The 21926-nt window shown below is 40.3% G+C and overlaps 1 protein-coding gene across 1 annotated transcript in view; it reads left to right on the top strand.

The window, feature by feature from the left end:
* Positions 1 to 14185: 14185 nt before the first annotated feature.
* Positions 14186 to 21926, top strand: part of NOL11 (nucleolar protein 11) — a 32553-nt gene continuing 24812 nt past the window's right edge. Inside the window, exons 1-2 of the mRNA XM_072645454.1 lie at positions 14186 to 14365; positions 21692 to 21805. Coding sequence (XP_072501555.1) covers positions 14225 to 14365; positions 21692 to 21805 — 255 coding nt within the window. The 5' untranslated portion in view covers positions 14186 to 14224. The remainder of the gene's footprint in view (positions 14366 to 21691; positions 21806 to 21926) is intronic.

The raw sequence follows: 21926 nt of genomic DNA, 5'->3' as shown, positions 1-21926 counted from the left end.
CCAATGCCTCCAAAGGGAACTTAAACTGGGCTCAGGCAATAGGAGACCTTAAAAAACAATTTAGCAGCTTACTAAAGGAGAACCAAAAAAATGCTGAGGAAAATAACAGCTTTAAAAAGAGGCTAACTCAATTGGAAAAAGTGGTCCAAAAAGTCAATGAGGAGAAGGACATTTTAAAAAAGCAGAATTAGCCAAATGGAGGAGAAGGTTCAAAAGCTCACTGAACAAAATAATTCATTGAAAGAGAGAATTGCGTTCAGGGAAATGAATGACAATGAGTTAAACCAAGCAGTTAGTAAGCAAAACCAAAAATTTGAAAAAAAAATGGAAGTGAAAAGGTTGTATTCGCTGACAGATGCAGTTGCTGTTAGGTTTACCTGTCTTTGTTAAAAGGAGGATACTATTTTTTCTTTTGTTTTTATAAATGTATTTATTTTTAGTTTGCAGCATTCACTTCCATAAGTTTTTAATTTTCTCTTCCTCCCTCTACTCTCCCCTCCCCAAGACAGCATGCTATCTGATACAGGCTCTACATATACATTCTTTTTTTGTTAATAATTAATTTATTTGTTTTCAGTTTTCAACAATCACTTTCATAAGTTTTAAATTTTTCTCCCCCTCCATATCCCACTCCCTTCCCATGATGGCATGCAATCTTATATGGGTTCTACACATACATTCTTACTAAACACATTTTCACATAAGTCATGTTGTATAGAATTAGAAAAAATGGAAGGAACCATGAGAAAGAAAAAGCAAAGCAAAAAAAACAGTATACTTCGATCTGTATTCAGACTCCATATTTCTTTCTCTGGATGAGGATGGCTTTTCCATCATGAGTCTTGGAGTTGTTTTAGGTCCTTGCATTGCTGAAGTCAGCCACCACACAACATGGTTGTTACTGTATACAATGTTCTGGTTTTGCTCACTTGACTAAGCATCAGTTCATATAAGTCTTTCCAGGTTTTTCTGAAGTCCACCTGCTCATCTTTTCTTATAGCACAATAGTATTCCATTATATTCATATACTACAATTTGTTTAACCATACAAGGAGGGTACTATTGCTGTGGATGGGGATGGGGATGGGGAGATATGTGTTAGGAAATAATTGTGGTATAAAAACCAAAAGAAAAGTATAATGAAATTTTATAAAAATATATTACAGAATGAAGCCCAGAAGGGAAGCCCTTTGAAACATATTCTATAGCCAGCCTTGCTTCTGGTGAAGTTGGAAAACAGAACGACTCTACCTATGTTGATGCTTTGCATCAATCCAAGAAATAAAACATTTATTCTTAGCATGAAGTGGCCAAGGAATGGGGTAAGATACAGAAACTGAACAGGTTCTCAGCTTCTCCTAAACTAGTTTTTACATTATTTGGTTAAATATACATGTGGTTATAGTCATATTCAAACATAAAAACATTTCAAAGGCAAATAAATGTAAATTATTTGTACTCCCCTTCATTAACTTGAATGTTGTTGGGATTGAACTACAATGTTTCAGAGTCAAATCTCGTCATTGGCACTGTTTTTTACTCAAGTTCAAAAAAAAATTATGCTCCAAAGGATTCTTTGTGCACAATAATATGCAGAGCCAGATGCCTATTAACAACACTTGGAATTCATTTTGTACTCTTAAGCACCCAAGGGATGTAATCAGTACATGATAAATGTCCATTCTGAAATCTCATTTATGACTTTGTACCTAAAATTTGCAGTTAGAGTTAATGCCCAGGTCATTAGTTATTTTTTTAATTGTCTTTTACTACACTCAGAGTAGTGTGAACATTTAGAGATAATCTTGGGTTTTTCTTCCATCCTATTCAGATATATATTTTTTAATACTTTCTAGAATTTCCTTAGAATCTACCTGTTAGTTTCCCAAAATATAATTTTTATTGGCCTCTAGTTCAAAGATTCTTAGCATTCCTCTGTATCATGGACCCATTTGGTAGTCTGGTAAAGTCTATAGACCCTTTCTCTGAGTAATATTTTTAAATACACAAATAAAATACATACATTTACAAAGAAAACCAATTATATTGAAGTATAATAATCAAAATATTTTTTAAATTCACAAACACCAGGTTAAGAAACCCTGATCTAATCAATCACAGGCTATCTCTACTCTATGGAAATCATTCAACAATTAGGTACCCAGTTCCTAGTATATTCCAGGCATTGTGATTTGTGTTGAAGATAAAAATGCATTGAATAAAATAATCATTATTCATAACGAGCTTCTACTCTAACAGACGAAATAGTGAGTTAAGAAGCACTTAGAGGCAGCTAGCTGGGCAGGGACTGGAGCTAAGCCTGAAATAAGGAGGATCTGAGTTCAAATTCATCTTCAGACACTAGCTATGTGGGAGTTGAGATAAGTACATCTAGAGGCTATAAACACTACAGAATCAATTGATCAGATCTGTAAACTAGATATGTAACACATCTGATCAACTTCAGAGAAATACGGTACTTTTTTAAATCATTACACAAAGCACCTTATGATAGATAAAACCATGAAGAATATCTTATGATTGACTGGGAGAACCAGACATACCTGTCGACCTATAGCAAACCAGCTGAGAATTGCACATTCCAGCAGTTAGTGAGTCTAATCTTTAATGGTAAAGGAGGAAATTGTTTGTGAAGAAAGTAAGAATTTCTCTCTTTCCTCTCTCCCATACCCAAGTTGGCTGAAATAATAGCAGTGGCCACCAGGGCAGCAATGTTCAATAACAAAGAAAGCACCTGCAGACAGATATGGAAAAGTGTGTGCCCAAATGAGAACTTCAGGAAGACTCTATGAAGGGACAAAAGGATGCTTAGAAACCACCTTTGCCAGTAGTGTTCTCTGTGCCTGTGCCTCACCATCATTTTAAGGGTGAGCCCACTGTCCCTAGGAACCTCTTATGTATGAAGTGAATGTATTCCTGGTTTGGGAGGAGTGTTTTTGTCACAAATCTTTGCTGTATCTACTTACAGATAACATTCTGAAAGCTAAGTCTGTCTAATAATCACTATGATGCTCACTAATGGAGAATTAAGAACAACTTTAGCAGAAACCCCTAGGTCATTGGAGTTACCAAAGAACTCGGAAGGGAGTGGTAATCAACCATTTTCTAGGGTTAACCCTCCAATGAGGAGTTAGGGAACTAGCCCAGAAAGGGTTCTACTTATGTGCTGTGTCCAATTGTGAGCAAGGAAAATTTGGTGCTTATGAATCTTTGTGTGATCGAAGCTGATATAGTTAGAGACTCAGGAAAAGTTCTGATCCCTTTAGTGAATCAGAAGACATAACTCTTCTTCAGCATAGCACAGGCTGAGACACCATGGGGCAATGGGAGGGAGGTAATATCAGAGAAGAGGGGGCAGTGATCCCATTTGGAAGTCCCACCTGTAAGAGAGAGATACTATTAATATCATACTCCTAGGCAATCATAAGTTTTCCATGGGCAGGGAAATTCCATAAGCAAAAGTCATAAATGTATGTGCATACCCCCAAAGCTAAAGAAATAAGTCTTTGAGACGTGAGTTATTCCTGAGCAGGACCACAGAACTGGTGCTGTCACTCATACCCCTTATAGGTAGGACAGCCCATACTTTTCAGCAGTCATGCTGTTCTAGGACATAACTCATTTAATAATTTGTGAAGGTAAAAAATGCAAAAAGAGTAATGGAAACAGTGAGGATATGAATTCACTTCTGGAAGGACAGAATGAAAGGAGGTATAATCAAAACAGAAAAAGTTCAGAAATTAACAATGAAAAAAAAAAGCAGATGAAGCTGACAGATCTGGAGATCAAGAAAGAAAACCTCAGAATTATTAGGGCTCCAGAAAATATTGAAGAAATAAATGAATTTGACTAACATTTTTGAAAATTGTATGAGAAAAGTTCCCATAAAAGTGAAAAAGAAGTGATATTTTGCTAATAAAGAAAATTCATAGGCTATCAATAAGAACTAACCATTGGAGTTAAATGAGTAAAGGGGTGAAGTGAAATTGTCAGATCTGTGCTTAAGGAAAATCACTTTGGAAGCATGGTGGAGGATGGATTAAAGGGAGAGAAGACTGGAGGCAGGGAGACCAATCAGGTTGTAAGCAATAATTCTGGTGAAAAGTGACAAGGATGTGAATTAAGGCGGTAAGAAAGAAGGGGTGTCCCTCACTGGTCCTAATTATGAGTTGATGGGGGTTGGAGAGGATAACTGAAAGACATAAAGTTCCGGCAAACTCACTAGTCTTGATCTAGGTAAAAGAGAAAGAAGGAATGCTACCAGAATGGATCATCCTCAGGTGGAAATTTGGCCATGGCAGGATCTTACATAGAAAACAAGGGCAGAATGCTCCCTTCTTTCCCCAGTTCTAAGTCAAAGGTTATGTATGGCCAAGGCCTAATATCAAATCAATCCTACCCAAGTGGGGTGAATAAAGAATACTGAGGTTCTGATATGCTAATTAGGCAACCATAATGTGTCAGAGAAAGATCCAATGGTGAAAAGAGGGAGTCTTCTTACAAGGAACTCTAGAATAAATGGGCCAAAAGAATCAGATGGGAAAGTTGTAGGGGTAGAAACGGCAAGATTTATCAACTCTGATGGGGTTCCAAACCCATCGGAATTGATAAATAAGGTCACTGAGGGAGAGTAGTATAGAAAAAGAAGAGGAAGAGGCCTAGGACAGAGGGAACTACAGCAGGATGAGGGCTGAAGACTAAAAAAGGAAAAGCAGATTTGGGAATAAAAAGATGATTGATCGCTTCAGAATGAGCAGTTTCAAAGTACCCAAGTAGAAAGCCAGATTGCAAAAGACTGAGGAGTAAGAGGAGACAAAATGAAGACAGCAAGTATAGACATCTGTTTTGAGGAGTTTAGAACAGGAGAGTACAGATATAGGACAATAGCTTGAGGGGATGGTAGTCTATTGGAGGGTTGTTGTTTTTGAAGACTAAGGAAGGCTTGGTAAGATTTGAAGATGGTAGGGAAGGATCTTGTAACTAAAGAGAAGTGGAATATTAGAGAAAGGAAAAGATTAAGATTACAATGTGGTGGAAAAGATGGCAGGGGATGAGATGGAGGCACATGTAGAAAAGTTGACCTTGACAAAGAGAAGGGTTATCTCATTCTTAGACTGAAGAAAAGGAGGGGAGAATGGTGATGGAGGAATAATGTCAAGAGGTTTTGAGATGAAAGAAGAGAAGAGGAAGCTCGTTTCAAATGGCCTCAGTTGTCTCAGTAAAGTAACTCCTCTGGTGAGATAGAGAAGGGAAAGGAAGGTGTAAAGGCTTGAAAAAGGAAGAGAATGTCTGGAATAGCCTCTGTAGAAATGAGACAGAATTAACTAAGAAGGAATAAAAGGATTGCCTTGAGGCAAAGGCCCAAAGTTGGAAAACATGAATGTATCACATATCCAGTCATGTATGAATTCTTCGAGATGCATTTAGTGGCTCCTGAGTAAGCAGTCAAGGGTAGAGATTTGGCAAAGGATGGCATAGGACCAGGGTAATAGAGTTTCAAGAGCAGAGGATTACAAAGAGCTTAATTAGCTATAATTGAGATTAGAAACAGAAAAACATCAAATCAGTTCACACACAGGAATGACCTGAGAAAACAGAGGGATGGAATGACTGGAGGTTTCAGTGAAGGTGAACAATGGGGTTAGGAGAGGCAAGGCATAGGGAGAGATGGAATGCATATATTGTAGCTGATTAGCAGTGAAATAGAATTCACAACCCAAAGTCGGCAAAACTTCAAAGTGTGGCCTGAACGAGGCTAAAATGTAATTGGGAAATGTATAACAAAATAAATAAAAAATAACATACAATTTAATTTCTAAGTACAGTGGGTGATATAGAGGATGATTAGGGTTGTACCATTGTCAAGGAAGAGACAGGTCTCAGCAAAGTTTAGTAGATAGAGTATGCAAGAAAAATTTGTCATAGAATAGAAGGAAGTACAAAGGGCGTAGTGGAAGTAGGGCAACGGACTGAGTAGGATTAGGAAGTTGGGGATAGTTTAGGGATAGTGTGTAATTGATTAATACAGGCATGGGGGGAGAAACTGGTAGTGTAAGATGGTTATTCATGGGTGCAATAGTGTGTGGTAGAAGACTAAGAAAGCTCACAGTCTTAAAGAGATGTGGTTTTCGATAAGATTCAGAAATACACAGACTTGATCACTCTTACCTGCTCCTTGTATGTGGCTGGAGGTGTGTGTGTTGTGTGGGAAGCATGTGGGGTGGGGTATGGGAGCAGAGAGGGTAGAGGGGAGAATCACTGGTGTTGATGTAGTTTGGTATAAAGGGCCTGGTTGGCCCTGGCCTTCTGCTTTCACTAAAGAATTGGGAGGTAGGCGGAGGGAAATAAATCAGGGAAGGACATAAAATGTTCTTGTTTCAGGATTATCCTCACTAATTTTGAAATGCAAACTTTAGGTACAGATAGTATCTACTTTCTTTGTTGAGCAATTCTATTAGTCTAATGAGCTAGCCTGTCAGTGCTTGGGTTTGAATAACATGGTGCTAGGTATGACATGAGAAAGATTTACATTTTGCAAGGCTTGGGGTATTTATTGAAGGATACACAGGATCAGGTGCAAATCAGTAACAGGTCTAGTCTCACTTCTGAAATGGTAGCTCCAACTCCATTCACCCTGGACCTCAGCTGCCTGCACTCTGAGATATGCTATGGGCTTCACTGATATCAAATATGTTTAACAACTGTGGTAAAGTGGATAGAACACTGGTCTTGGAGTCAGGAAGATCAGTTCAAATTCAGCCTCAGACACTTAACTAGTCTCAGATTTTATTGTTCAATCTTTCAGTCGTGACACCTGCTCTTCATGACCCTATTTGGGATTTTCTTGGCAAAGATCCTGGAGTGGCTTGACATTTCTTCTTCAGCTCATTTTACAGATGAGGAAATTGAGGTAAACAGGGGTAAGTGACTTGCCTAGCGTTACACAGTAATCTGAGACCAGATTTGAACTCCTGAAGGCAAGTCCTTCTGACTCCAGGCCCTGCACTCTATTCACTGTGCCACCTAGCTGCCCTGCTTCAGATTACCCCTGTAAGGGAGTAATAATAGCACCTATCTCCCAGGATTGTTGTGAGGATAATATTAGATATCTGTAAAGTATTTTTCAAACCTTAAAACACAATATAAATGACAGCAAGCTATAGTGACACAGAGGTCACTACCTGAGTTGACACCTAATCAGTGTTCTTTGCTTATACATCAACACTGTTGATTAACGCACTGTTGATTGATATAGTCTAGGAGTGGGGCCATTCTGGAGAACTTAGGGGGCATGTGGCCTGAGTCAAAGGTTCCCTGAATTGACAATCTGAGTCTTCCGTGATCCCTTAATTGAAATGATGGTATGGATGAAAAACTTCTACCTCTTTCTTTTTTTAAAAAATTTTTTTTTACCTTTTATTAGTATTTTTTGCCAGGTACATATAAAGACAATTTCTAATATTTGTTTTTAAAACTTTGAGTTCCAAAAATCTCTCCCTTCTTCCCTACCCACTTAGCCTCATTGAGAAGGCAAGCAATTCAATATAGATTATACATGTGTAGCTATGCAAAATAAATCCATACTAGTCACTCTGTGAAAAAAAACTCAGAAAAAAGACAATAAAAATAAGGAAAGTTAAAAAGTATGCTGCAGTATGTATTCAGACACCATCAGTTCTTTCTTCGGGTATGGATAGTGTCATTCATCAAAAGTCCTTCAGTGTTGTCTTGGATCATTATATTGCTGAGAATAGTTAAGACATTCACAGCTGATCATCCTACAATACTGCTGCTACTTTGTACACAGTATATTTCATTTTCCATCAGCACATGCAAGTTTTTCCAGGTTTTTCTGAGAACATCCTGCTCATCATTTCTTTTTTTCTCTTTTTTTTATTAATTTATTTAAGTTTTCAACATTCATTTCCACAAAATTTTGACTTCCAAATTTTCTCCCCATTTCTCCCCTGCCCCCACCCCAAAATGCCGAGCATTCTAATTACCCCTATTACCAATCTGCCTTCCATTCTAACATCCCTTGCTTCCCTTATCCCCATCTTCTCTTTTATACTGTAGGGCATGATAAATTTCTATACCCCATTACCTGTATTTCTTATTTCCTAGTTGTATGCAAGAACAATACTCAACAGCTGTTCCTAAAACTTTGAGTTCCAACTTCTCTTCCTCCCTCCCTCCCCACCCATTCCTATTGGGAAGGCAAGCAATTCAATATAGTCCATATCTGTGTAGTTTTGCAAATGACTTCCATAATAGTTGTGTTGTGTAAGACTAACTATATTTCCCTCCATCCTATCCTGCCCCCCATTTCTTCTATTCTCTCTTTTGACCCTGTCTCTCCACAAGAGTATTGACTTCTAATTGCTCCCTCCTCCCATTGCCGTCCCTTCCATCATCCTCCCCCCACCCTGCTTATCCCCTTCTCCCTCACTTTCCTGTATTGTAAGATAGGTTTTCATACCAAAATGAGTGTGCATTTTATTCCTTCCTTTAGTTGAATGTGATGAAAACTTCATGTTTTCTCTCTCACCTCCCCTGTTTTTCCCTCCACTGAAAAGTCTTTTACTTGCCTCTTTTATGAGAGATAATTTGCCCCATTCCATTTCTCCCTTTCTCCTCCCAATATATTTCTCTCTCACTGCTTAATTTCATCTTTTTAGATATGATCCCATCCTATTCAACTCACCCTGGGCTCTGTGTGTGTGTGTGTGTGTGTGTACGTGTGTGTGTATGTGTAATACCACCCACTACCCAGATACTGAAAAAAGTTTCAAGAGTTACAAATATTGTCTTTCCATTTAAGAATGTAAACAGTTCAACTTTAGTAAGTCCCTTATGATTTCTCTTTCCTGTTTATATTTTCATGCTTCTCTTGATTCTTGTATTTGAAAGTCAAATTTTCTTTTCAGCTCTGGTCTTTTCATCAAGAATGCTCGAAAGTCCTCTATTTCATTGAATGATCATTTTTTCCCCTGAAGTATTATCCTCAGTTTTGCTGGGTAGGTGATTCTTGGTTTTAGTCCTAGTTCCTTTGACTTCTGGAATATCATATTCCACTTCCTTTGATCCCTTAATGTAGAAGCTGCTAGATTTTGTGTTATCCTGATTTTCACAATACTCAAATTGTTTCTTTCTAGCTGCTTGCAATATTTTCTCCTTGACTTGAGAACTCTGGGATTTGGCTACAATGTTCCTAGGAGTTTCTCTTTTTGGATTTCTTTCAGGAGGTGATTGGTGGATTCTTTCAATATTTATTTTGCCCCCTGGTTCTAGAATATCAGGGCAGTTTTCCTTGATAATTTCATGAAAGATGATGCCTAGGCTCTTTTTTTGATCATGGCTTTCCGATAGTCCCATAATTTTTAAATTGTCTCTCCTGGATCTATTTTCCAGGTCAATTGTTTTTCCAATGAGATATTTCACATTATCTTCCATTTTTTCATTTTTTTGGTTTTGTTTTGTGATTTCTTGTTTTCTCATAAAGTCATTAGCCTCCAACTGTTCCATTCTAATTTTTAAAGAACTATTTTCTTCAGTGTTTTGAACCTCCTTTTCCATTTGGCTAATTCTGCTTTTTAAAGCACTCTTCTCCTTATTGGCTTTTTGGATCTCTTTTGCCAATTGAGTTAGCCTATTTTTAAAGGTGTTATTTTCTTTACCATTTTTTGGGGGGGTCTCCTTTTGCAAATTGTTGACCCTCTACATGATTTTTCTTGCATCTCTCTCATTTCTCTTCCCAGTTTTTCCTCCATCTCTCTTACTTGATTTTCAAAATCCTTTTTGACCTCTTCCATAGCCTGAGACCATTGAATATTTATTTTGGATGTTTGGGATACAGAAGCCTTGACTTTTATGTCTTTCCCTGATGGTAAGTATTGTTCTTCCTCATCTGAAAGGATGGGAGAAGATATCTATTCACCAAGAAAGTAACCTTCTATAGTCTTATTTTTCCCCCCTTTTTTGGGCATTTTCCCAACCAGTTACTTGACTTTTGGGTCCTTTGTCAAGAGTAGGGTATACTCTGGGGGTCTGTAAGATCTCAGTTCCTCCAAGGTGGTACAATCAAGCATGTACACTGGTCTGGGAGCAAATAGAAATTTTTGTGCCCAGAGTAATAGAGTTTCCTCTTCACAACCACCTTGCCTCCAGTTCCACCAAGACAGCACTGGGAGCTGAGATTCAGATAAGCTGTAGGGGCAGGGCGGCCATTCAGTGTGAGATAAAGATCAGCTGCTCAAATCCCTCAGGAGTGTTAGACGGGGCAAGGTCTCTACACAGGGTTGAGGAAAGAATCAACAGCTCAGTGCCTCGAGGGGTTTTACCATCCAACAATGGATGCGTGCTACTGTAGGGGCTGATGTGGAAGCTGCTGCCACCTGCCCGATATGGCTGCTGCCATCACCTGAGGCCAGAGCTATGAAAAGGCCCTTCTCCCTTCTTGGTCAGCTGAAAAAAACCCTGTCACTGACCTTTGGCACCTGTGGGTTGAGGGATCTGCAAATTGCTGCTACTGCAACTGGGGATTCTGCCTCCAAGGCCTGCTTGCTTCCTCCTGCCAGAGCCCCACCAAGGCTGGGCTGGGCTCTGCTCTGTGTTTGGTGCAACAGACATTTCCTGTCAGCCTTCCAGGTCACTCTGGGCTAGAAATCTCCTCCACTCTGTTGTTCTGTAGCTTATGCTGCTCTCGAATTTGTTAAGAGTCTTTCTTTACAGGTATTTAATGGGCTGTGGGGAAAGAGCTAGTATACGTGCATCTTTCTACTCCACCATCTTGGCTCCTCCACTTCTACCTCTTTCAATTAAAAAATAATTTATTATTCACTTAACTTTAAATAGCAATAAAACTAAATAAATATGAATTTACAAATACTTCTACTGAAATCATTTCTGCAGGCATAATGTATATAATAGTTGTTTCCCAATTTATTCCCTTTGCTTCTCCGTCCATTCCTTTCTGTGTTTGTTATATATTTTTCTGCTTATCTAGCAATAGAGATCATACTACTTTTGTCTCTGTAGCACATTACTTGATAATGTCAGTTAGGTGGCATAGCACCAGACTTACAGTCAAGAAGACCTGAGTTCAAATCCTCCAGATAGCTTTATGATTCTAGGCAAGTCACAACCTTTCTGGGTCTCTGTTTCCTCATCTGTAAAATGGGGATAATAATAGCATCTATCTCACAGCATTGTTGTGGGGATCAAATGAGATAGATAGGATTTAAAGTGCTTTGCAAACTTTAAAACACTTGGCCACCATTTGATATAGATCTGGAGAGAGGGAGAGACAGAGACAGAGACAGAGACAGAGACAGAGAGACACAGAAAGAGAGAACCATATTATGCATACTTCTATTCATCAGTTCTTTCTCTGGAGGTAGATAGTATCTTCCTTCATATGTCCTTTGCAGTTGACTTGAATATCTATGATATTCAGAATAACTTAATCATTCACAGTTGTTCTTTGAACAATATTGCTGTTACTGTAGACAATGGTCTCTGGGTTCTGCTCATTTCATTCTTCATTATTTTATGTAAGTCTTTCCATGTTTTTCTGTAACCAACTAGCTCATCATTTCTTAGAGCACAGCAGTATTTCATTACAATCATATACCACAACTTGTTTAGCCATTCCCCAGTTGGCAGGCATCTCCTGAATTTCCAGTTCTTTGCCACTACAAAGAGACCTGCTATACGTATTTTGGAACATATAGGGTCTTTTCCTTTTTCCCTGATCACCCTGGGGAAAAGATCTAATAGTGGTATTGCTAGGTCACAGGGTATATAGGCAGTTTAATAACTCTTTGGGCATGGTTCCAGATTGCTCTCCAAAATGTTTGGATCACTTCACAATTCCACCAACAGTGTATTAGTATCCCAATTTTTCCACTTCTCTTCCAACAGTTGTCATTTTCCCCTTCTATCATTTTAGCATATCTGATAGGTGTGAGATGGTATCCCAAAGCTGTTGGTAATTTGCATTTGTCTAATCAATAATGATTTGGAGCATTATTTTCATATATACATAGTTTTGATTTCTTCATTGGAAAACTGCCTGTTCATATTGTTTGCCCATTTATCAACTGACAAATGACTCATATTAGACAAAGTTCTCTATATATTTGAGATCTGAGAGCTTTATCTGAGAAACACTTTATACAATTTTTTCCCCAGTTTTCTAAAGCTTGGTCATTTTACCAGTAAATGTATACTGGAAGAGATTTGGGTGGTGCAGAGCCAATGTGAAATGTAAATGCCTACTCTGTAGTCCTACAAACTGCTTTATGTTCTGATAAGATTTAAGTATCAATGCAGGTTGTAACAGTAGTTACAACATGAAGTTACTGAATCCTGTTTTGTTAATGTGTTGCTTGTGAATCTATTATTTTTGGCATTTGGAGAGGAATAAATCTGGGGTGGGGAGGAATAAATTAACTGTCCCATACCTGGTTCGAATTGTACATTGAGCATCCTTTTTATTTTCACCATTTTGGGAGCTCCCTAGATGGGATCTATAAGTTACATCTCTAGGAGGGCCAGGATGAGGGGCTTTTAAGAAACCCCAAAGTATGAGAAAAGGGAGCTTAAGCTAGGACTGAATCTAGTCCAAACCATAGACTTGGGTACAGTATATGGTAACCCCAGGCTATGTAATGAGTCAATACATGTTTCCTTAGATTTGAATGGTTTCCAGTTTATCCCATACATAACTTGTTTGTGCCATAGTTATTTGTATATCCTTCCTCTTCTCTGCTCCCCCCAACCCCATTAGACTGTGAGCTCCTTCCAGGCAGGGACTGTTTGGTTTGTTTGTTTGTTTTTAACCTTTCTTTGTATCTTTAGCACTTAGCAGAGTGCCTGGAACATAGTGATATCTAAATAAATATTTACTGATAACTAGCTTTTTCCTGGATCTTGTCCTATCATCTTCCTCTCTGGCCTCTGAATTTCCACAAGTCACTCCCGATGGCTGGAACTCACATCATATCTCTGTATAACAAAATTGTTTTTATTTCTCCAAAGCCATCTTAGGTGCCACTTCCTTTTTAAAGTTTTCCCTCACCCCTCCAACTGAAAATATTCTCTCCTTTTTCAAGTTTTCTTCACTACTTTGTCTAGATTTCTTCTTTGTGCTAATCACATTCTATCTTGTGTAAGTATTATACTTACTTCCATGATGCATTACGTCCACCCTCTCCCCCGACTAGATTGGAATGTTAACTACAGAAGTTTAACTTTGCATTTCCATTAATTAATAGGTGCTTTTAAAATGTTTGATGAATTCGAAGGTGTATTTATAGGTTCAACCAAAACACTGAGGATAGCAGTCTCCATCCTCCATTTGGCTGTGAAAGTGATTTGTCTAAAGCGCAAGGTCTGATAATGACTCCTTATCACCTCCAAGAGGAAACAGAACATCCTTAACTTGGTAGTAAATCCTTTCACAACCTGGCCCCCTCCTACTTTCCAGTCTTCTGGAACACTACTTCTCCTACTCTATGGGATGCCTGAGAGGCATCACTCCATCTCCTGCTCTTGGACTTTTCCCCGGTGGTCTCCCATGCCTGAAATGCTCCATCTCCCTCCTCTTCTCCTCTCCATTATCCTGGGCTTCTTCAAGCCTTGGCTCAATCCCACCTTTTGCAGGAGCCCTTTCCCCCTTTCCCTCCTCCATCCCCTTCTAGTGTCTTCCCTCTGAGACTGTCTCCCATTCACACGTGCTTCTCAACTCATCTTCACCACAGCCCTGGGCGGCAGATGTTACTGTTATCCCCGTTTTACAGATGAAACGGAGACAGGGGTTAAGTGACTTGCCCAGGGTCACCCTGCTAGTAAGTGTCTGAGGCTACGTTTGAACCCAAGCCTTTCCGACTCCAAAGCGCAAACTGCTTTTGAACCCGAGCCCTCCTGAGGTTAAAAGCAGCACCCATCCACTTCGCCGGGTTGTGCTTTCCCACAGAAGAAGAGGGCTGATCTCGCAACCCAAGCGCAACTCCGGAGTTTGCCCTGGCCTGAAGGCACCAGAGCGGACTGACTTAGCGGAGGGGAAACCCCGAGCCTGGCGTGACGGCAGTTTCCCTCCCCATCCGCTAGGGGTCGCGCCGTTCGCCAGTCGCCTCTCCCCATTGGCCTCTCCCTCAATTCTCGCGAGAGCGAAGCGGGAACGAAGCCAGGTTCCCCTAAAATGGCGGTCCTGGAGGAGGACTTTGTGCTGGGTGGTCTCGTGCCGGGCGCCGGCCTCGATGGGCTGCTGGGTGTCGAGCAAGGACAGAAGGCCGACCTGTTCCTGGTCACTGACCGCGGCAGGACCGTCATCCTCTACAAGGTGAGCCAAGCCCGCCGCGGGCTAGGGGGCGGAGCGGCGGCCGGCCCCGCCGGGGACCCTCGGGGTTGCGGAGCCTGGCGGGGGCCTCCGGGAAGGCGTGGAGGGAAGGGTCGTGGGCCTGGGGCTGGGGGGGTGGGGGGCGGCTGCGAGCCCTGCTCGATCCCCTGTCCGCCGCCGGGGCCCCTCGCTGCCTGGCGGCCGGAGCTCCACGCGGGCCGGCTCCACGCGGGCTCCACGCTCCCGGCCCCCTCGCGGTGTTTCTGCTTCTCTGCTGTCTCTCCTCCCACCCCGGGTGTCCAGTGGCGACCCAGGGTCAATAAAAAAGAAGTAATTACGCGATTACCACGTACTGGGCACGGTGCCTAGGCCACGTGAATCTATTAATAAAGTACTTACTGTGTGCCAGACCCCATGCTACGTCTGAAGGATCTGTGTATCAGGCATTGTATTACGTCAACAGGAATCTGTTAAAGCGCTTAGTGTGTGCCTGGCACTGTGCTGTGTCCACAGGAATCTGTTAAAGCGCTTAGTGTGTGCCTGGCACTGTTGTGTGCCCAACAGGAATCTGTTAAAGCCCTTAGTGTGTGCCTGGCACTGTGCTGTGTCCACAGGAATCTGTTAAAGCCCTTAGTGTGTGCCTGGCACTGTATTATGTCAACAAGAATCTGTTAAAGCCCTTAGTGTGTGCCAGGCACTGTGCTGTGTCCACAGGAATCTGTTAAAGTGCTTACTGTGTTCCAGGCACTGTTTTTAGTCAACAAGAATCTATTGAAACACTATGTTTTGAGAAATCTGCAAAGCACTGGGGATACTAAGGTTTGGCTGTGTGGCATTTTCCCCCACCCTCAAGCCCTCTGTCCACAAAGAGGCAGTGCTCTCTGCTAAAATTGGACCAAAATTCTCCTCCAGTTACTGTTAAACTCCTTTGATTCTAATCATTCCGTTTAATTAAATGAGATAATATTTGTAAATTGATTAGCACAGTGCTGGTCCATAGGAAGTATTTAATAAGTGCTTCTTCCTTTCCTCCCTTCCCTCCCAGTGGATGAGCCAGTCACCCGGCTTCCTAGTTCCTTTCCCCTCTGTCCCCTTTAATGTTCGTGCCTTCTCTCTGAAATTTTCTCCAGTTTATTGTGTATATATATCTTGTTTGTACATAGTTGTTTGCATGTTGTCTTCTTGTCAGATTGTGAGTTCCTCTGTGGCAGGGACTGTTGGCTTCTCATTGTATCCCCAGGTGATTAGCATATGCCTGGTACCTAGTAGGTGCTTTAATAAGTGACCGTTTTCAGATGTGGCCAGAATATGGGTTTGCTTTAACTATGCTGAGCAAACTGCTCTTCTTGCAGGATGGAAGGGTTCACAGTCAGATGATGCTTTTTGTATTATTAGTGCTTGGGTAAGAATTTTCAGTTCAGCGCTAAGCTGTTAGAACAGAAGAAAAACCAGACAGTCAGCAAGCATTGATTAAATCCTTATTCTGTATATGCCAGGCACCGTGCTAAGTATGTGTAGGGATACAAAGGTTGGCAAAAACAGCCTCTGCCTTCAAAGAGCTCACATCTCATGGGAAGATAACATGTAAGTAACTACGTACATGCAAGATTTGTATATACAACTGCAAATGGAAGATAATTTCAGAGAGAAGACATTAGCAGTTGCAAAATTGGGTAAGGGAGGAAGACTAGAAAAGAACCTTTCCAGGAGTTAGGATTTGAGCTGGATTTTGAAGGAAGCCAGGAGGTTAGGTGAGGCAGGAAAGCAATGGGAGAAAGTAAGTGAAAACAAATGAAGTGTCTTTATTTGAGGGAATATCAAGTAGTCCAGTGTCCCTGAATTATACTTTACGTGAAGGGGAGTAGGAAGACTAGAAAGGTAGGAGGTGGCCAGTTGGTAAAAGGTAAAGGTAAAAGCCAAACAGAAGATTTTATATTTCATCCTGTGGATGATAGGGAGCTACTCTGGTTTTTTGACTGGGTGATATAGTCAGGCCAGTGCGTTAGGAAAATTACTTTAACAGTTGAGTGGAGGATGAACTGTATGTTGAGAGACCTGAGGCAAGGGGACCGGCATTTCAGTAGTCCAAGCAAGAGATGAAGAAACCTACAGGAAAACTATGTGAATGGAAGCATACGTGAGAGTTGTTATGAGGCTAGAAACTTGACAACAGATTGTATATGTGAGGTGAGTTCAAATCAGAAGATGAGGATGACACCACGGTTGAGATCCAGGCTAAATGGGAGGATGGTAGTACCTTCCACAGTAATAGAGAAACTGGGAAGAAGGGAGACTTTGGAGGCAAAGATATAATGAGTTTTGTTTTAGACATATTGAGTATGGGAAATCTAGTCTGAGATATTTCATAGTCATTTGGTGATGCTAGACTTCAGGTTAGGACTGAATAAATAGGTTTGAGAATCATTTACATAGAAATGATAATTTAACCCATTAGGAACTGATGAGATTATCAAATATAGGGGAAAAAGAGGTCCCAGGATAGAGGTTTGTTTAGGGAAATAACCACATGACTTGAGGAAGATCCAGCAAAGGAGGCTGAGAAGGAGCAATCAGCCAAGTTGGAGGAGAAACAGGAAAGAGTAATGTCACAAAAACCTAGAAAACAGAATCTGCAGAAGAGAGGATCATCAGTTTTCAGAAGCTGCAGAGAAGTCAAGAAGGATGAGGACTGAGAAAACGGCATTAGGTTTGACAAGAGATCATTGATAACTTTAGAGAGAACAATTTCAGGTGAACAGTGAAGTTGGAAGCCACTGAGAAGAGTGGCATTGGAGGAACTGATTGTAGATGACTTTCTCAAGGAGGTTAGCCAGGAAAGGAAAGGGAAGCATAGGACAATACCTATTGGGAATGGTCTGACCAAGTGAGTTATTTTGAGAAGGGGAAAGACATGGAGATGTTTTTAGGCAGCTGGGCAGCATCCAGTAGGTTGGTTGGTTGTTGTCCTTCCTCTTTTGAAGAGGACCAAAATGACATCACCATTGTAAAGTGAAATTTCAGTGTGTCCGACTGTGGCTGATCAGATCGATACAAGCTTGAGATGCTCTACTACAGGTTGGAAACAGATAGTCCATAAGAAATTTTGGAATGGATATCCCAAATTTGCGCATCTTGCATTTACTTTGTGCTGTCTCAATTCTGCTTTGCTCAAAGAGCATAGCACACCATGCTGAGCGGTTCTGTGCCAGTGTCTCCCACGTTGCACAGTCAAATCCAAAGTTTTTGAGAGAGACCTTGAGAGTATCCTTGTATTGTTTCTTCTGGCCTCCATGTGATCACCTGCCCCATGCAAGTTCTCCATAAAATAGTCTTTTTGGCAAGTGTACATTTTGCATTCAAATAATGTGGCCAGCCCATCAGAGTTGTGCTCTCTGAAGCATAGTTTCAGTACTTGGCAGTTCAGTTTGAGCAAGGACTCAATGTCTGGTACCTTATTCTGCCAGGTGATCCTCAGAATCTTCCTAAGATAGTTCAAATGGAAGCGATTCAGTTTCCTGGCATGGCACTGGTAGACTGTCCATGTTTCACAAGCATATAACAATGAGGTCAGCACAATGGCCTTGTAGACCTTCAATGCGGTATTCAGTCTAACACCTCTTCTCTCCCAAAACTTTCTTTGGAGCATCCCGAACACTGAGCTAGCTCTGGCAGTGTATGCATCAACCTCATTATCAATGTGTACATCTGGAAAATACACTGCCAAGCTAAGTGAATTTATCCACAGCATTCAAAATTTCTCCATTCGTTGTAACTGATGGTTCCACATATGGATGGTGTGGTGGTGGCTGATGGAGCACCTGTGTTTTTATGGCGTTAATTATTAGGCCAAAATTAGCACAGGCAGCAGAGAATTGATCCATACTTTGTTGCATCTCAGTTTCAGAAGCTGCATTGAATGCCTAATCATCTGCAATCAGAAAATCATGCACCAACACCCCCTCCACTTTGGTCTTGGCTTGTAATTTTTTCAAATTGAAGAACTTAGCCATCAATACGGTAGTTGACCTTGATGCCATGTTCATCCTCATTGAAAGCATTTGTCAGCATGGCTGAAAACATCATGCTAAAAAAACATGAGAGCAAGCACACAGCCCTGTTTCACTCCATTGGTGACTGGAAAGGCATGAGAGCTTTGTCCATTATCCAGAACCTGGGCAAACATGCCATCATGAAATTGACGTACAATATTGATGAACTTCTTCAGTCAACCAGATTTTGGCATAATTTTCCATAAACCCTCACGACTAAGTGTCAAAAGCCTTCGTCAGATCTAAAAACATTGTGTACAGACCTCTGTTCTCCTTCTGGCATTTCTCCTGGAGTTGTCAGGCAGCAGACACCATATTGACTGTTCCTCAGCTCTTTCTGAAGCCACACTGGCTTTCAGGTATATTCCCATCTTCCAGGTAAAGGATCAGCCTATTAAGGAGGACTCTAGCAAGAATTTTGCCAGCAATAACTAATCCCCCTGTGATTGTGGCAGGACAATCTATTCCCTTTACCCTTATAGAGATGGACAATGGAAGCATCCTTGAGCTCCTGGGGGATAACCTCTTCTTGCCATAACCTGGAAAATTTCAGTCAGCTTTTGTATGAGCATGGTCCCCTTACCTTGTAAATCTCATCTGGAATAGAATCATCACCAGGTGCTTTGCCACATGAAAGGAGGCTAATGGCCCTCAAAACCCTAACCCTGAAACAAAATGCGTTTAGCTAAGGAGGGATTGACTTCAACCTGAGGTATATGGTCAGTGGCCTCAGCATTGATTGATGATGGTCTGTTGAGAACACTATGGAAGTGTTCAGCTGATCTCTAGGATCATGTCCTTATCACTAATCAATGTGGCTCCATCAACACCGAGTAGTTGTGATGTACCATAGGTTTTTGGCCCATAAATTTGGTGTAGGGTGTGTTCAGGGAGTGTGGTGTGATGGCTGCTGAGCCCTTTTCGGGGCTCTTTCCACCTTTGGTGTTCACGTCTTCCACCTAACTCTCACCTGTGGCTCCAAAAAGCTGCAGCATGTGCAGCGGCCACACCCTGGTAAACTGTTTCGGCAGACAGGCCAAACCAAGTTAAGGGTAACCAAGGGTTCTCAAACCCATTGGTGAGTTGGGGGGGTGTCTACCCCAAACTTGTGAAAGCTTCATCTGGTGGAATGGGTGGATGATCCAGTAGGTAGGAAAAAATTGAAGAATTGTGAGAGGAGTAGGGATGACAGGAGGGCAGTTTACTGGGAGAAGATGGGAAGAAATGGGGAAAATGACAGGTACAAAAACATAATAGAAATTGTAAACAAAGTTGATGTCCATTAGTTGATGGGATGACCAAACAAATTATAGTATATTAATGTAATAGATTATTATTACCCCATGACAATTAATTCAAAGAAAACTGGGAAGACCTAGGTGAATAGCTGCAGAGTGAAGTGGGCCAAACCAGAACTATTTTATGAGCACAACATTGTAAAGGCAAGCAACTTGGAGAAAGTTAAAAACTCTTATTGATGCAGTGACCAATCACAGCTCCAAAGACTGATGATAAAACACATTTCCCACATCTCAGTGGAGAGGTGATCATATTATAAGTACAGAAGAGCCATTTTTAGATGCAACAAATGCTACTTACTTTTTTTAGTTGTTTGTCACTACTTACTTGTTATAAGATTGAGTTTTTATGGAAGGAGAGAGGTTAGTCAGTGATTTTGAAAAAAAGAATTGAGAAAAGACATCAATAAAACATTTTTTACATACAAAAACAAGAAAAAAGTTCAGAAGAGTCTATAGACAGAAAGTCATCATAGGTGCATATCAAGTATATATGATAGCATTATATATGACTTCATATATAAATCCCCTCCTTATGGCCTTATTTGTATATGGAAATGTTCATGTTTGTTGATGATTTTTTAGTTCACAGTAAAATATTTTTACAAAGGGAAGTGGGGAGCTGGAATCTGGAGACCTAAAAGGATTCTGTTGAGCATGTTTAACATATCCAACTTTAAATGATTCTATTTTAAATGATTTTCTACAGATTTAGAAGGCCTGTAGGAAAAAATAACTTTTGCCCAGAAAACTGAACATACATTTTACAGTAGCTGATTTGTTGAAAGGTGTAATTTATATTTGTTTCCTTATGTTTACTTGTTATGCCACCTGAAGAAATTAGTACAGATTCTTACCTTCTTTGGTCACAGAATCTGGCATCCTAATTAAAAAAGAAAAGAGTAGGTTTTGAAAATGGCATTATCTATCCCTGAAAGATTTACCATTGCATCTTCTATTTATCCTAGGTGTTTTTAATTTGTGTGTGTATGTATTTTAAAACACTGCTTCACTTCCCAGTGATTCCTCTCCCCATCACTTATGTACAGTTAAGAAAAATGAATCAACAGATTAACAATCTCTGAAAATGTATACCTCATTCTGGAGGTAGGAAGCAGGCTACATAGGCAGTCCTCTGAGAACAGGATTGGTCATTCATTGTACTGGCAAGCATTCTTTTCTTTTATGTTATTGTGGTTATTTGGGTATTGTACTTGCTTTGCTGTGAACTGTTTCATAGAAATCTTCCCAAATTTCTCCCTATACCATTCATATGCCACAGTGGTTTAGCCATTGTCTTACTTAATGGAAACTCACTTTCATTCTATTTCTTTACTACCTCAAAAAATTCTTTGATAAATATTTTTATCCACGTAAGACCTTTCCCTTTGACCTCCATCAGTAATATGGTTACTAATGGTTTTATCCAGAAATTTAGAAACTTTTGAGGGATTTGGAAGGCACAGTGAATTCTGCTGTTGAATAGTAAAACTATCTATAGTTACAGCTGTATACCTATATATAGCTATATCTATAGCTACAGAAGGGAAAGGAATAAGCATTTATGGAGCACCTACAATGTGCCAGGCACTGGGCTAAGCACTTTACAAGGTTATTTGATCTTAACAACAACTGTGTGAGGTAGGTGCTGCTATTATTTCCATTTTATAGTTGATGAAACTGAGGCAAACAGAGGTGAAGTGACTTGACCAGGGTCACACAGCTAGTATGGTAAGTATCTGAGACTACATTTGAACTAGGTCTTCCTGACTCTTTGAATTGTACTACCAGTTGCCTCTATGTAAGTACTATTTTGGATAGAAAAAGAAGTTAAACTTGGTCTAGCCTGGGTCCGATTGAAGACGTCCTTTTTCATTACTATTGCTAGTTTCCAATTTACTTTGTTGATTGTAAATATCCTTGCTTTGGAGTTTTTTAATGTAATGATATTAAGCATTGTGTGTTTATTTTTATTTAATTAGGTTTCAGATCAGAAACCATTGGGTTGCTGGTCAGTGAAGCAAGGTCAGACTATAACATGTCCAGCCGTTTGCAACTTTCAAACTGATGAGTATGTTGTTGTCCATGACGATAAGGTGGGATTTTTTCCTTTGATCTGTATTAGTGAATCCTTCATAAGTAACTTCCTACTTTATTTTTTTGTTTTATTTTTTTAAATTTTCTACTTTAAATCAACAACTTCTCTTATAGTTAAAG

Source organism: Notamacropus eugenii, chromosome 2 (genome assembly GCF_028372415.1).
Source record: "Notamacropus eugenii isolate mMacEug1 chromosome 2, mMacEug1.pri_v2, whole genome shotgun sequence".
Taxonomy (NCBI): domain Eukaryota; kingdom Metazoa; phylum Chordata; class Mammalia; order Diprotodontia; family Macropodidae; genus Notamacropus; species Notamacropus eugenii.
Note: the sequence above shows the minus strand (reverse complement) of the source record. Positions and strands in the feature narration are given on the sequence as shown.